Below are 15,569 nucleotides of genomic sequence, written 5' to 3'. Positions count from 1 at the left end.
TGGTGGAAGGGGGGGTTGGTGTGGATTGCTGACTCCTCTGTTGTTTTGCTGAAGTTGTTAAAGGGGTCTTTCTCTCCTTTTTTTGGGCTGCACTCCACCTGCAGAAGGTAAGACCAGACCCAGCGCTGCTGCTCGTTGCCAGCTCCTCTCCTAACGCCCCCTGCCATTCCCTAATCCCTGCTCCTGCCCCTCTGCCGGGAGTAACCCCGGAGTAACCCCGGAGTAACCCAACGCCGCGCTCCCTGTGCCTCCAGCTGGGAACCCCGGGGCTTGGGAGCTGCTTCCCGCCCGTGTCCCCGTCCCTGCTGCCTGTTTGGGGCTGGGTTTGCATGTGGGGTTTGTGCTGCATGGTGGGAACACCAACCCGGAGCTGCTTCCCCGTCCCCGCCGCGGCAGCCAGGAGCTCCTGGGACAGGCCCTGGCTCACGGGAGAGGGGGATGCTCCGAAGGAAACGGTGGGAAATGGGTGCCTGTGGCAGCTTGAGCCAGGCAGTGGGGTGGGAAATGGGGAATGCTGCATCTGGAGCTTCCCTTGGCACTGCTGGGCCTTCCCTGGGGCCCAGTGACCGAGCTGGGGACAGAGCTGGGGCTTTTCCCTGCCCAGCAGCTCCCTGTGCCTGCAGGATCCCAGGAGCTGCTGAGCAGGGAAAGCTGGAGCTGGACAACAAAGCCACCCTGGGAGAGAGAAATCCCCCTGGGATGAGCTGGGAGAGGGCTGGGGAGTCCAAATGCATCCCAGGGGCAGCCAGGAGGGAAGGGCTTGGTCCCACTTCCATTTGGGAATTGCAAAAGTCACCTTGGTCCCTGAGGCCTTGGGGCAGGGGAGGAGGGATTGCAGGGGGGAAGGGATGCTCCAGAGGGGAAGGGATGCTCCAGGGGGGAAGGGATGATCCAGAGGGGAAGGGATGATCCAGGGGGGAAGGGATGCTCCAGAGGGGAAGGGATGATCCAGAGGGGAAGGGATGATCCAGGGGGGAAGGGATGCTCCAGGGGGGGAAGGGATGCTCCAGAGGGGAAGGGATGCTCCAGAGGGGAAGGGATGCTCCAGAGGGGAAGGGATGATCCAGGGGGGAAGGGATGCTCCAGAGGGGAAGGGATGCTCCAGAGGGGAAGGGATGATCCAGGGGGATTGCAGGGGGGGAAGGGATGATCCAGGGGGGAAGGGATGATCCAGGGGGATTGCAGGGGGGGAAGGGATGCTCCAGGGGGGAAGGGATGATCCAGGGGGAAGGGATGATCCAGAGGGGAATGGATTATCCAGAGGGGAAGGGATGATCCAGGGGGGAAGGGATGATCCAGGGGGATTGCAGTGGGGAAGGGATGATCCAGGGGGGAAGGGATGATCCAGGGGGGAAGGGATGATCTGGGGGGGGAAGGGATGATCTGGGGGGGGAAGGGATGCTCCAGAGGGGAAGGGATGCTCCAGAGGGGAAGGGATGATCCAGGGGGGGAAGGGATGATCCAGGGGGGAAGGGATGATCCAGGGGGATTGCAGTGGGGAAGGGATCCTGCACCTCCTTCCTCCCCTTCCCCAGCAGCAGCAGACACTTCACCAAAACCTTCATTTTCCACCCAAACCCATTTTCCCTGCTCAGTCTGAGGAAGCTTTGAATTTAACGTGGAGTTTAAAATATCCTGTGGAAATGGCTGAAATTTGGTCTGTGTGGGTCAGACTGAGCTGTTGGGTATTTCAGGGACATCCTCAGCTGGGGACAGCAATTCCTTGTGCCTTGGCTTGGCCTCAGAGCTGCCTCTTCCCTGCAAAGACCTCCAAACCCAGGTTTAGCCCTTCCAGCAGCTGCAATAAATAAGGAATGTGCCTGTCCTGCCAGCACAGGGGCTGTCCCCTGCTGGAGATACCCTTGGGAGCAGTTTGCAACTCACTAGGGAAAGTGTGGATGTGGAAAATGGTCATTTTCAGAATAGAATAAATATCTACAAGTTATCAAAACCCCTTGTAAAAAAAAAAAAAAATACAATTTATGTGGAATTCATGGGGTTGTAAATTCCAGAAATCTCTTTTTTAGCTGGATTGGAGGGAAATCTTTGCTAATCCACCACTTTCTGTGGCAGGCAGCAGCAGCTTGATCCAAGCCCTGTCCAGCCTGGCCTTGGGCACTGCCAGGGATCCAGGGGCAGCCCCAGCTGCTCTGGGCACCCTGTGCCAGGGCCTGCCCACCCTGCCAGGAACAATTCCTGCCCCAAATCCCATCCAGCCCTGCCCTCTGCCACTGGCAGCCATTCCCTGGCTCCTGGCCCTCCAGCCCTTGTCCCCAGTCACTCTCCAGCTCTCCTGGAGCCCCTTTGGGCCCTGGAGGGGCTCTGAGCTCTCCCTGGATCCTTCTCCCCTCCAGGCTGACCCATTTTTTGGTTCCAGCTCACACCACTGGGTTGAGTCCAGCCTAACCCCTCTGGTCTCTGCCAGCTCCAAGCTCTGGCTTTGTCCCTCCTGGTTTTCCTCCAGTGCCCTGGGAGTGAGGATCAAGTCCTGGGGAACTGAAGTGGCCTGGAGCTCCCAAAGCCAGTGGATTATTGGGAGTTTCCCTGGGAGCAGGAGCTTGCCTGGGGCTGGGCTCCTGCAGAAGGAAAAGCCAGGGAGGCTCAGTGTGTGCTGGGAATGCCGTGGAATGCTGAGCCTGGAGAAGGCTGGCCAGTCACTGCTGGCTCTGCTGAGCTCTGCCAGCTGGGAATTCAGGCTTCCAGCCTGTCCCAGTCCCGACCTTCCCAGGATGGGAGCAGGGGAGAACAGCAGGATTGTCTGGATTTTCCAGAGATCCCTTTCACTGTCAGTGTCCCTGGCTCTGGGGAGTGATCATCCCCCTCCTTAGCCCAGAATCCAGCAGGGAATTCCCACCTGGAATAAAGCTGGGATAGCACAGGCTGGGAGTGCATAATGAAAATCCAGCTTCTGCTCACAGCAGAGCCCCAGCTCATGCCTGCACACCCCCAAAAAGCCAAATCCTGAGCAATATTTGCATGGAAAAGCAGCCGTGGGTGCCGGATATCCCGGATCCAGAGCAGTGTCCTCGCTGTCACGGACTGCAGCAGGAATCCTTGGCCAAAAGTGGCTTTTGGAAGCATTGGATGAGACACCAGTGATCCTGTGGAGGTGGGGGATGTTCCTGCCAGCTGTGTTCTGTCAGGAATTCATCCCGGTTTTACCAGGGAAGTGCTCCTGTGGGCAGGGCAGTGCCTGGAGAGGCAGCTCCATCCTGCTGGGATGGCTGAGCCCTTTGGGAAGGGCTCCTGTTCCTGGGCAGGACAAATCCCTGTCCTGGATGGTGCCTGGAGTCCCTTTCCAGTGGGATTTGGGATGGAACCAGGCCAGGCAGATCCAGGGAAATCTTCCTGCAGTCGTTTCCTGGCGTTCTGAGGCACAGAATGGTGAAATGCTGGAGGGGTTTGGCTGGGAAGGGACCTCAAAGCCCATCTCATCCCAGCCCTGACACCTCCCGTTATCCCAGGCTGCTCCCAGCCCCACCCTGATCCCATTCCTGGGGCTGTTCCTGCCTCTGGCTGAGCTCCTGCACCTCCTGCCAGGGCCCAGGGCTGATCCGTGCCCAGATCCCAGGCTGGAGAACATCCCAGGGCAGAAGCTCTGGCAGTAACTGAGGGTCCTGGGGGAGCAGAGCAGCTCCTGACCCTGCCCTGTTCCTGCTGAGCTCCAGGGGCTCTCCTGACCCTGCCCTGCTCCTGCTGGGCTCCAGGAGCTCCTGCTGAGCTCCAGGGGCTCTCCTGACCCTGCCCTGCTCCTGCTGAGCTCCAGGGGCTCTCCTGACCCTGCCCTGCTCCTGCTGAGCTCCAGGGGCTCTCCTGACCCTGCCCTGCTCCTGCTGAGCTCCAGGGGCTCTCCTGACCCTGCCTTGGTCCTGCTGAGCTCCAGGAGCTCTCCAGCAGCTCCTGCTGAGCTCCAGGGGCTCCAGCAGCTCCTGTCCTGCTCCTGCTGAGCTCCAGGAGCTCCTGCCCTGCTCCTGCTGAGCTCCAGGAGCTCTCTAGCAGCTCCTGACCCTGCCCTGCTCCTGCTGAGCTCCAGGAGCTCCTGCCCTGTTCCTGCTGAGCTCCAGGGGCTCTCCTGACCCTGCCCTGCTCCTGCTGAGCTCCAGGAGCTCCTGCCCTGCTCCTGCTGAGCTCCACGGGCTCTCCAGCAGCTCCTGACCCTGCCTTGGTCGTGCTGAGCTCCAGGAGCTCCTGCTGAGCTCCAGGGGCTCTCCTGACCCTGCCCTGCTCCTGCTGAGCTCCAGGGGCTCCTCCCCTGCTCCTGCTGAGCTCCAGCAGCTCCTGCCCTGTTCCTGCTGGGCTCCAGGGGCTCTCCCCAGGGATGGGTCCCGGTTTGGGAGCTGCCCCCAGGACTGGCACATTGGCAGTGCTGGAGTGAGGGTGGATTTGGGAGGGGTGGGAGGCAGTGAGGGGGAGCAGGGGGTGCAGGTGGAGCTGGGGCAGGCAGAAGCTCATCCCTTGCACCCTCTGCTTCTCCAGGGGCTGCTCCTGAGGGGGAATGGTGGGAATTGCAGTGTGTGTTCCCAGCAGATGGAGGAGATGACCTTCACAGGTCAAATCAGGAAAAAGGGCAATAAAATAACCAGGATCTGGTTCCTGGGGCTGGGCTTGGGCAGCTGCTGCATTCCAGGCAGAACACAGGGAGTGGGAGAAGGGAATCAGGGAATTGGGGCTGGGGGATTCTGAGCTCAAGGGCTGCAGTCCTCCCATCCCAGGAGAACCCGTATCCAGGGATAAACCTCATCCCAGCCCCCCGTGGGACTGAGGGTGAGCACAGAGCCAGGGCCGAGGGAAACACCCCGAGTTCCTTCCCAGGGTCAGGCAGGGCCAGCACGGCCCCAACACCATCATCAGCCCTGGGGCAGCAGCTGCCCTTGGTCCCCTCTCCTTCTGGGGCTGCTTTGGGAGGGGGGGATAAACTTGGGGCTCCTGTGTCCAGGCTGGGGCTCCTGTGTCCAGTTTGAGGCTCCTGTGTCCAGTTTGGGGTTCCTGTGTCCAGTCTGGGACTCCTGTGTCCAGTTTGGGGTTCCTGTGTCCAGTCTGGGGTTCCTGTGTCCAGTCTGGGACTCCTGTGTCCAGTCTGGGGCTCCTGTGTCCAGTTTGAGGCTCCTGTGTCCAGTTTGGGGTTCCTGTTTCCAGTTTGGGGCTCCTGTGTCCAGTTTGGGGTTCCTGTGTCCAGTCTGGGGTTCCTGTTTCCAGTCTGGGGTTCCTGTGTCCAGTCTGGGGTTCCTGTGTCCAGTTTGGAGGTTCCTGTGTCCAGTTTGGGGTTCCTGTTTCCAGTTTGGAGGTTCCTGTGTCCAGTTTGGAGGTTCCTGTGTCCAGTTTGGGGCTCCTGTGTCCAGTTTGGGGCTCCTGTGTCCAGTTTGGGGTTCCTGTGTCCAGTTTGAGGCTCCTGTGTCCAGTTTGGGGTTCCTGTTTCCAGTCTGGGGTTCCTGTGTCCAGTTTGGAGGTTCCTGTGTCCAGTTTGGAGGTTCCTGTGTCCAGTTTGGAGGTTCCTGTGTCCAGTTTGGGGTTCCTGTGTCCAGTTTGGAGGTTCCTGTGTCCAGTCTGGGGTTCCTGTGTCCAGTTTGGGGTTCCTGTGTCCAGTTTGGGACTCCTGTGTCCAGTTTGGGGTTCCTGTGTCCAGTCTGGGGTTCCTGTGTCCAGTCTGGGGTTCCTGTGTCCAGTCTGGGGTTCCTGTGTCCGTGGAGATCAGGTCAGCTCAGCTGGAGCTGCTGGTGGCACAGCTCTGGTGGCCCTGCAGCAGCTGCCCCTCTGCTGTGCCCCTGCAGCTGCTGGGGGCACTGGTCAGACTGGTCAGGGAGGTCAGGCTGGTCAGAGAGGTCAGACTGGTCAGGGAGGTCAGGCTGGTCAGAGATCAGGCTGGTCAGAGAGGTCAGAGAGGTCAGGCTGGTCAGAGAGGTCAGGCTGGTCAGACTGTCCAGAGATCAGACTGGTCAGAGAGGTCAGGCTGGTCAGAGATCAGGCTGGTCAGAGAGGTCAGGCTGGTCAGAGAGGTCAGGCTGGTCAGAGAGGTCAGGCTGGTCAGGCTGGTCAGTGGAGCTGCCCCCTGCAGCAGGGCAGGGCTGGCTGGAACAGGCTGTGGCTCCTCAGGGAGCTCTCAGGGGACAGGGCGAGCTCTCCCCACACCAGACCCATTCCCTGTGGGCTTGGGTGGGATTTGGTGGCTGATTTTAAGCACAGACATTTTCTGCTGAGCTGTGCCAGGCTGGGGCAGTGCCAGGAAAACAAACAAAACCCAGGAGAAGCTGTTAAATCAGTTGTGTAGGAGCAGTGGAGGTGGCAGAGGTGGAAAGCTTTAGTAGAGATGGTCCTGCCTGGGCTCCATTCCTGGGGGAGCTTCCAGAGTGTGGCTCTGGGTCCTGTCAGGGCACTGCTGGGGATGTGGGCACAGCTCTGGGTCCTGTCAGGGCACTGCTGGGGATGTGTGCACAGCTCTGGGTCCTGTCAGGGCACTGCTGGGGATGTGGGCACAGCTCAGGGCCTGGGCAGGGCTCTCCTCCCCACCCTGGGGCTTCCCGGGAATGGGAGGGATTCCGTGTGATCCCTGCTGTTCCCAGGCTGGGAGGGACTGTGGGGCATCAAATCATCAAATCCCACAGGGGTTTGGGTTGGGAGGGACCCCAGAGCCCCTCCAGTGTCACCCCTGCCATGGCAGGGACACCTCCCACTGTCCCAGTGTCCAGCCTGGCCTTGGGCACTGCCAGGGATCCAGGGGCAGCCCCAGCTGCTCTGGGCACCCTGTGCCAGGGCCTGCCCACCCTGCCAGGGAACAATTCCTGCCCCAAATCCCATCCAGCCCTGCCCTCTGCCACTGGCAGCCATTCCCTGGCTCCTGGCCCTCCAGCCCTTGTCCCCAGTCCCTCTCCAGCTCTCCTGGAGCCCCTTTGGGCCCTGCAAGGGGCTCTGAGCTCCCCCAGAGCCTCCTTTTCTCCAGGCTGAGCCCCTTTCCCAGCTCCCTCAGCCTCTCCTGGGGCTCCAGCCCCTTCCCAGCTCCGTTCCCTGCCCTGGACACGCTCCAGCCCCTCCAGGGCTCTCCTGGCAGGAGGGGCCCAGAGCTGCCCCCAGCACTGGAGGTGCCCCAGCAGTGCCAGCACAGGGGACAGACACTGCCCTGGCCCTGCTGCCACCCCAGAGCTGGCACAGCCCAGGGCCAGTGGCCTCTTGCCCACCTGGGCTTTGGGAGGGGAGGAATTCCTGCCCAGGGCTGTGCTGGTGCCGGTGTCACTCCCAGCAGGGTGGCAGAGGCTCCTCCTGTCCCTGCCTGGGGACACAGCACCTGCCCGGCCTCGCTCCTGTCTGCAGCAGAGGGGCTTAAAAACCAAACAAGAACCCCTCCAACACTGGTGAAAAGATGGATCTGTCCCCACTCCTGGCTGGGATGGGAGAGCTGCCCCCTTCCCAGGGGGAATTGCACAATTGATTTCCATTTGTTGCCCCACAGGCCTCAGCCCAGCACAACACGGGTTTTTTGGGAAAAAAACCTCCACACAACTTTGAATCCTTCTGGAGCCCAAACTGACCCCAAACCTGCTCTGGGGCTCACCCACAGCCTGCAAGCTCTGGGGCTGCTTTGATATTTATCAGAGCATTCTTGGCCAGCCAGGGCGTCCTCGTTTGCTTTTTCCTGGGATTCCAGGGGCTGCTTTCCCTGGTGCTCTCCATGGCAGCTGCAGGTGGAGCTCCCCTCGGGCTCAGGAGCTCTGGAGCCCTGGCTGTGGGCTGGGGAGGCTGGGCTGGCTGTCACAGCGTGTCTCTGCAGTGGGATGTCCCCTGGGGCTCTGGAGGTGACTCTGGAGGTGACTCTGGAGCCCTGGCTGTGCTGTGGGGTGGCTGGGCTGGCTCTCACAGCGTGTCTCTGCAGTGGGACATCCCCCCTGGGGCTCAGGAGGTGACTCTGGAGGTGACTCTGGAGCCCTGGCTGTGGGCTGGGGTGGCTGGGCAGGCTCTCACAGCGTGTCTCTGCAGTGGGATGTCCCTGGGGCTCAGGAGGTGGCTCAGGAGGTGACTCTGGAGCCCTGGCTGTGCTGTGGGGAGGGTGGGCTGGCTGTCACAGCGTGTCTCTGCAGTGGGATGTCCCCTGGGGCTCAGGAGGTGACTCTGGAGGTGGCTCTGGAGCCCTGGCTGTGCTGTGGGGTGGCTGGGCTGGCTCTCACAGCGTGTCTCTGCAGCGGGACATCCCCCCTGGCCTGCCTGAATGCCATGCTGCACACCAACTCCCGTGGTGAGGAGGGCATCTTCTACAAGGTCCCGGGCCGCATGGGCGTCTACACCCTCAAGGTGAGTGCCAAAAAAAGCCTTGGGTCGGGATCCCAGAGTCCCTGAGGGCAGAAAAGCCCAGTGGGATTGTCCAGTCCGAGCTGTGCCTGATCCCCTCCTTGTCCCCAGCCCTTCCTTGGGCATCTCCAGGGGTGGGGACTCCAAACCTCCCCTTCCAGACCCACCCTTTCCATGGAGAAATTGCTCCTGGTGTCCAGATGATCCAGGATAATCCCAAAAGGGGGCAGTTCCTCGCTGGCACCATAAAGGATCCCTCCCTCCTCGCCTGTGAAGGTGCAGCTGCAGATGCTCCCCGTTACCCACAGGGCAGTTTGTTGATGGCAATTACTGTCCCAGAAGTGAAAGTCATTAAAATGTTAATGAAACTCCAGCTCTTAAAGGGTAATTTCACTGCTCTCAGCTTGTGTCTAGAGATGGAAAGTCACCTTGTCCTCAGTGTCAGCCACAGAGGGAATAATGGGGAATTGTCTGATTGGCATCATTACAATTAAGCTGTGTTTTAATTACTGGAGGGGAGCTGGCTCACACCATTCCTGATTTGGTGTGGATTTGTCTCTGGAGCCCATCCAGTGGCACCCCTGCCATGGCAGGGACACCTCCCACTGTCCCAGGGATCCAGGGGCAGCCCCAGCTGCTCTGGGCACCCTGTGCCAGGGCCTGCCCACCCTGCCAGGGAACAATTCCTGCCCCAAATCCCATCCAGCCCTGCCCTCTTGCCACTGGCAGCCATTCCCTGGCTCCTGGCCCTCCATTCCTTGTGCTGGAGTTGGTCAGGGATGGGGAACTCGGGGAAGGGCAGCTGAGGAGTCACAGGGAGGTGACAATGGGGACAGAGTTCAGGACGTGTCACCCACGCTCGGCGTTTCCAGGGACTCCCCGAGGGCTGTGGGGCACTGACAGGGCCACAGTCGGTGCTGGGTGACCAAACCCCGGCCGAGTTTGGGGGTTTTGTCTCTGTGGTGACGCTGCTGTGGCTCTGTGGTGTCCCCTGGCAGAAGGACGTCCCGGACGGGCTGAAGGAGCTGTCGGGCTCTGAGGAGAGCAGCGATGGCCACTCGGACTCGCAGAGCTCGGAGCACAGCAGCTCCAGCAGCGACGGCTGCGCCAAGGACCGCAGGAAGAGCAGGTGGAAAAGGAAAGGTGAGTTCCCCTCTGGGGAGAGGAGCTTGCAGCTGCTCCCTGCGCGGGAAGGGCTCGCTGGGGATCGTTCTGCACATCCCAGAGCGACCCCAGCTGAGCTGGGGAGTGCAGGGAAGGGGACAGGGACCTCTGGCACTGCCCAGGAGCTGCCAGGCTGCTCCTGCCAGCCTTTCCCTGCCATGTCCTGCATCCTGCAGGGGAGCTGCTGCCTCTGGAGGGTTTGAGCCCGAGCTGGCTCCTCTCCCTCATGAGCCAGGCAATATTTGGATATTGAATCCTGGCAGTGTTCACCCTTCAGTCCACTCCTTCCTGCCTCCTTCTCCCCTCACTCAGGCACAGAATTCCTTGGCTAAATTCCATTATTTTAAGAGTATTTCCAGTGCCCTGGGACTGCTGGGTGGGGCAGAGGGGTCCCAGAGCTGTCCCAGAGCTGTCCCAGAGCTGCCAAACCCTGCCCAGGGGGGTCACCCGGGCCAGCCCCACCCAGAGCTGCCCTGCAGCCACACCAAACTGTGTTATGTGGAGTTGTAAGCACTGAAAGCACCAGGAAGGTACAAAATGGGGGAAAAAAAAACCCTTAGAAATTAAACTTGACACCAAATCCATCCTTTGACAGGAAAGCTTCAGACTGGATGAAATATTCTTATTTTTAACAAATTCTCTCGAAATATTTGGTCAATAAGGGGGATTCTGGCTGCTTCTCCTACATCTCCAATGTTCCAATATTAGGTAAAAGCTTGTGAGGGAATTTATGTATATTTTAGAGAGATCTTTATGTAGAAATACATGTAGAGATTTGAGATATACATTTTATATTGCACATTACCAAAGGGCTGGAAAGGAAGGAGGAACCCAGGTGAGAAAGAATGGAGATGGTCTCTCCATCCTCCCCTGAAGCAGCTGCCAGAAGTACCCAGAACAAGACAATGTGAAAGTAGAAATATAAAAAAGGGGGGTTGCTCCTCTCTGAGCTCTGCTTCTGATGGTTTTTCCTGGACTGGCATTTAGGCTTTTGGCACAAAGTCCTGTTTTTTGGGGGTTAATGCTCTGAAGGGGGTGAGCACCCAGTGATGGATGAGTTAGACATGGTGGGGAAGCAGAGGAGGAGCTGTGGTCACTGGGGTTCCTCTCCCTTCTGAGCGTGGTTCCTGTGTGAGCAGCTCTGCAGGCTGGATGAACATCCCACATCCACTCACTCCAAGGAATTCCCAGCTGGCCCTGGCCTTCTCCTCCAGATCCCTCTCAGAATTCCATGGAGAACAATGTGTGGAACAAAGCAGGGCTGGCTGCTCTGGGCCAGGGATTCCTGGAGCTGCAGCTCCCTCCCTCCCCTGGGAGTTTGTCTCCTGTGTTTCTTCTCCTGAGCAGCCCTTCCAGAGCCAGGGGACAGCATTCCATGTGGATTTACCCTCCCAGGCACTGACCTCCCCCATCCCCTCGGGGGGGTTTGAGAGCAGCCCTGCAGAGGCTGGGAATGGTCATCAGTGTCCAGCTCCTGCCAGGAGAGCCCTGGAGGGGCTGGAGCGTGTCCAGGGCAGGGAACGGAGCTGGGAAGGGGCTGGAGCCCCAGGAGAGGCTGAGGGAGCTGGGAAAGGGGCTCAGCCTGGAGAAAAGGAGGCTCCGGGGGCACCTTGTGGCTCTGCACAAGTCCCTGCCAGGAGGGGACAGCCAGGAGGGCTCGGGCTCTGCTCCCAGGGAACAGGGACAGGACAAGGGGAAATGGCCTCAGGCTGGGCCAGGGCAGGCTCAGCTTGGCCAGCAGCAGGAATTTCTGCCTGGAAAGGGAGCTCAGGCCTTGGCAGGGGCTGCCCAGGGAGCTGCTGCAGTCTCATCCCTGGAGGTGTGCAGGGAATTCCTGGATGTGGCACTCAGAGTTCTGGGCTGGGGACAAGGTGGGGATCAGGCACAGCTGGGGCTCCATGGGCTGGGAGGGATTTTCCAACATCAGGAGTTCTGGGATTTTGTGAAGTTCAATGTGTGCCTGAAGCATTTTTAAATTCAGATGGCTATGAATGACCTTCTTCAGGCACCCAGTGACACTTTGGGGTCATTTTCAGCAAGTGCAGCCCCCAGGGCTCTGTACTGGAGCAGCTGTGCTTGGAGCAGGGTCCTGGCGTGGGCACAGAGCTGTGCTGGCAGTGCCCAAGGCCAGCCTGGACAGGGCTTGGAGCCACCTGGGACCATGGAAGGTGTCCCTGGCCATGGCTGAGGGTGGCACTGGGTGGGTTTTAAGGCCCCTCCATCTCAAACCAGCACAAGTTTGTAAAGGTCTGTAAAATCTGCAGGGAAGATTTTGTTTTGGTTTCACTATTTCATTTCCTTTATCCATCTGGAAGAGTTCTTTCCATTTCCTCCAGCAAACACTGCAGCTTCACGATCTTGCTCCATACAAAAATCAACATTCAGTGTCCAGGAAGTTGCCAGGAAGAGCAGAATTGAAGCAGAAAATGGGCTCAGCTCCATCCCAGCCATGGTTCATCACCCTGTGCTGCAGTCAGGGGTGAGGGAAGTGGAAATGAGAGGAAAGTCTCTCTATTTGGCATCTGTAAAAAGTCAGGTACCTGGGAGCCCCTGGCAGTGCCCATCCCAACTTCCATCCTGGCTTTGGGGCACCAGGAGAGGCAGGGCTGGTGCTGACAGAGATGCTCAGGGTTCCCCTCAGCCTTTTCTTGCTGCTTTTATTTTCTCTCGCTCCGTTTGTTCACTGGTTTTAACCAGCAGGGCGCTCCATTCCAGTGAGGAGGATCCCTGGAGCATCAGCCCTGCCTGGAGTGCAGCTCTCCTCCAGGGCCACCTCCAGGCACATGGAACACACCAAAACCTCCTTCCTCATGAGCAAAATCCTGAATCTGGGGGTTGAAGCGGAGAACATCCCAAAGGCAGCCTGGGCTGTGAGCGTGGGGCAGCAGCATCCCCCAGCCTTTGGGACCTGGCCCATCCCGAGGGTTGGTGGGAAGCAGTGCTCAGACAGGGCACAGCTGTTTGTTCCTGCTCTGGGGAGCAGGGTCAGGCTGTGAGAGGAGGGGATGGGGGCTGGAGGCAGAGTGGGGCAGGCAGGAGCTGCCCCGAGCCCTCCGTGGCAGGAGGGCTGCGCTCATCCCCAATAAAACAGGAAGCGTGTCCGGATAACATCGGCAGCCACTTCCTTATATGAGCAAAAACAAAGTGCTCTGGCAGCACAAAGCAACTCCTGGATTTTGGGAGGGAGAACGGAGCCCTGGGAGCCTCTGCAGAGCCACATGGGCCCCGAGAGGGGCCGGGAGCAGCGGGAACGCTCAGGGAGCGGCTCCGGGCCGTGCCCCGTGCAGGTAAGGGCAGAGCTGGGGCACAGCTCCCCTGGCACGGCCTTTTGGGGCCTCCCTGTGCCCATTGGGGTGAGACTGACCCCGTGCCTTGGCTCTGGAGGTGGAGCAGCTCCAGCTCCTCACCAAACTGTGCTGGTGGAGCCAGCCCAGAGCACCACAGGGTGGAGATGGGGAACAATCCCTGCATGGAAAAGCTGCCCAAAGCCTGGCACAGCTGCCCAGGGCAGGGATGGAGTGCCCATCCCTGCAGGAATGTGGAACCCTGTGGATGTGGCACTGGGGACAGGGCTCAGTGCTGGCCTGGGCACTGCTGGGGATGGTTGGGCTCTTCCAACCCAAACAATTCCATGATTCTCAAAGGGTGCTGGGGGGACTCGTGGCGTTCTGGGGTGTTTTAAGCCATCCTGGAGGTTGAAGTGTGCAGAAGCCTCCTTCACCTGGCTCCAGGGCTGTGTGGGAGCAGCTGCAGGAGGTTTGTGCTGGTGATGAAGCACAGCTGCAGTCATGGGGCTCATCCAGCAGAACGAGTTTCCATGTTAAATAAAAAGGAAAGGGAAAAAAGAGGTTGTAAAGCCAACCTTCAGGGAAAAGGGAAAAATGAGCTAGGGCAGATTATGGATAATCCTTCTCCATTAGCCAGTGATCAGCTTGGCTTGAGTCTTTGTACAACTGAGGAGTCCCTCCTGGCTCCCAGAGTTCTGTTTGGCCAGCTGGGTGGTCAAAGTCTCTGTATTTGGCATCTGTAAAAAGTCAGGTACCGAAAACAGACTGGAAGGTTTGGGCAAGGTTAAAATGGATCCGAGCAAGAGCTCCTGGGGCAGAGAAGTGAAGCACCTGCAGTGGTTAAAGGCTGCTCTGTGCTGCCAGTGCCCTGTGCTTGGCAAAGCAGGAATAAGGGATAAAACACCCTCCTGAACTGGAGATTTTTGCATTATCCTTTGGCACAGAGGAAGCCCTGGGAGCCAGGGAAGTGCCAGGTCACGGCTGGAGGGTGGCAGCTGCTTTACTGGAGCAGCTTCGTGTCCTCTGAGGGCCAGGCCCTGCCCAGAGCAGCTGCCAGCAACAGGAGGTGAAAATGATTCTGGTTTGGTTCTGGCACTTTGTTTCTTCCTGCTGAAGACTGGGTAGAAATATCAGCATTTCTAAATGCAGGAATTCCTGCACAATTCCTTCAGGGGAAGCTTCCTGAGGATCCCCTGGTGCAATCCACCCAGGATCTGCACTCACAGGAACGGCTTCATCCTCTGCTTTTGGATCAGTGGAGCTTCTCTTCAGCCCATGGAGTCCAACCTGTTCCTGATCCCCACCCTGTCCCCAGCCCAGAGCTCTGAGTGCCACATCCAGGAATTCCCTGCACACCTCCAGGGATGAGACTGCAGCAGCTCCCTGGGCAGCCCCTGCCAAGGCCTGAGCTCCCTTTCCAGGCAGAAATTCCTGCTGCTGGCCAAGCTGAGCCTGCCCTGGCCCAGCCTGAGGCCATTTCCCCTTGTCCTGTCCCCTGTTCCCTGGCAGCATAGCCCAAGCCCTCCCAGGTATTTTGGGTCACTCAGGGAAAATCCTGCAACCCCCACCCATGGCTCTGAGGACTCCTCATGTCCCACACTCTGCATTTCTCTGTGTATTTATATAATGTAGTTTATACATCAAACTTCTACTTTAAATAACTGCTTAGCAGGAAATTCAGTCAAATTCAGAGCACTTATGACACTCAAGTCCCATCAGAGACACGATTTGCATGGAGCTGGTGTCACCACTGGTGTGTGACGTGTTGGTGGCAGCTCAGTGTGACACAAGCTCTGCCAGCTGCCCAAACACTCCTGCTCCAAAGGAACAGCTAGCAAAGGTGGCAGGTTCTGTCCCAAACCCCAGCCAGTGGTACAGCTCAGCACAAGGCACAGGGAATTGGCCAAGAGGCCACTGGCCCTGGGCTGTGCCAGCTCTGGGGTGGCAGCAGGGCCAGGGCAGTACCTGTCCCCTGTGCTGGCACTGCTGGGGCACCTCCAGTGCTGGGGGCAGCTCTGGGCCCCTCCTGACACGAGAGCCCTGGAGGGGCTGGAGCGTGTCCAGGGCAGGGAACGGAGCTGGGAAGGGGCTGGAGCCCCAGGAGAGGCTGAGGGAGCTGGGAAAGGGGCTCAGCCTGGAGAAAAGGAGGCTCCGGGGGCACCTTGTGGCTCTGCACAAGTCCCTGCCAGGAGGGGACAGCCAGGAGGGCTCGGGCTCTGCTCCCAGGGCACAGGGACAGGACAAGGGGAAATGGCCTCAGGCTGGGCCAGGGCAGGCTCAGCTTGGCCAGCAGCAGGAATTTCTGCCTGGAAAGGGAGCTCAGGCCTTGGCAGGGGCTGCCCAGGGAGCTGCTGCAGTCTCATCCCTGGAGGTGTGCAGGGAATTCCTGGATGTGGCACTCAGAGCTCTGGGCTGGGGACAAGGTGGGGATCAGGCACAGCTGGGGCTCCATGGGCTGGGAGGGCTTTTCCAGCCTCAGGGATCCTGGGATTTCTGGCATTTCTGGCTGCTCCAAGCAGCCTCAGGAGCAGCAGAGTCCTGACCTGCAGTGACACTCCCAGCCCAGACACCTTCCCCTCTGAGGGACTCTGAGCAACACCTAACCCAGTTTTTATTCTAACTTCTTCCTCTGGTTCTCCTCCCACTCTGTGCCTCCAGGTGATGTCATTCCCTGAGATCCCTGATGCTCTGAGCAGCTCTCCTAGGGAGCTGCACTTTTCACTTGGGCTTCTTGGCAAGGCTTTCCTTCCAGACAGATTTGTCTGTGTTCCCATCACTTGTGGGAAATGAAATCTTCTGAAGTGGAGAGCAGGAATTAATGTTCCAAACACCTCTGCCCTTACT

General features: G+C 59.1%; 1 protein-coding gene across 2 annotated transcripts in view; it reads left to right on the top strand.

Annotated features, from left to right (window-relative positions):
- Positions 1–15,569, top strand: part of ASXL2 (ASXL transcriptional regulator 2) — a 66,074-nt gene that overhangs the window by 24,308 nt on the left and 26,197 nt on the right. For both annotated transcript variants that reach the window (XM_086875331.1, XM_086875332.1), the window contains exons 3-4: positions 8,169–8,277; positions 9,273–9,417. In XM_086875331.1, the coding sequence (XP_086731457.1) occupies positions 8,169–8,277; positions 9,273–9,417 (254 nt within the window). The remainder of the gene's footprint in view (positions 1–8,168; positions 8,278–9,272; positions 9,418–15,569) is intronic.

Source organism: Cyanistes caeruleus, chromosome 2, assembly GCF_971803275.1.
Source record: "Cyanistes caeruleus chromosome 2, bCyaCae1.hap1.1, whole genome shotgun sequence".
Classification (NCBI taxonomy): domain Eukaryota; kingdom Metazoa; phylum Chordata; class Aves; order Passeriformes; family Paridae; genus Cyanistes; species Cyanistes caeruleus.
Note: the sequence above shows the minus strand (reverse complement) of the source record. Positions and strands in the feature narration are given on the sequence as shown.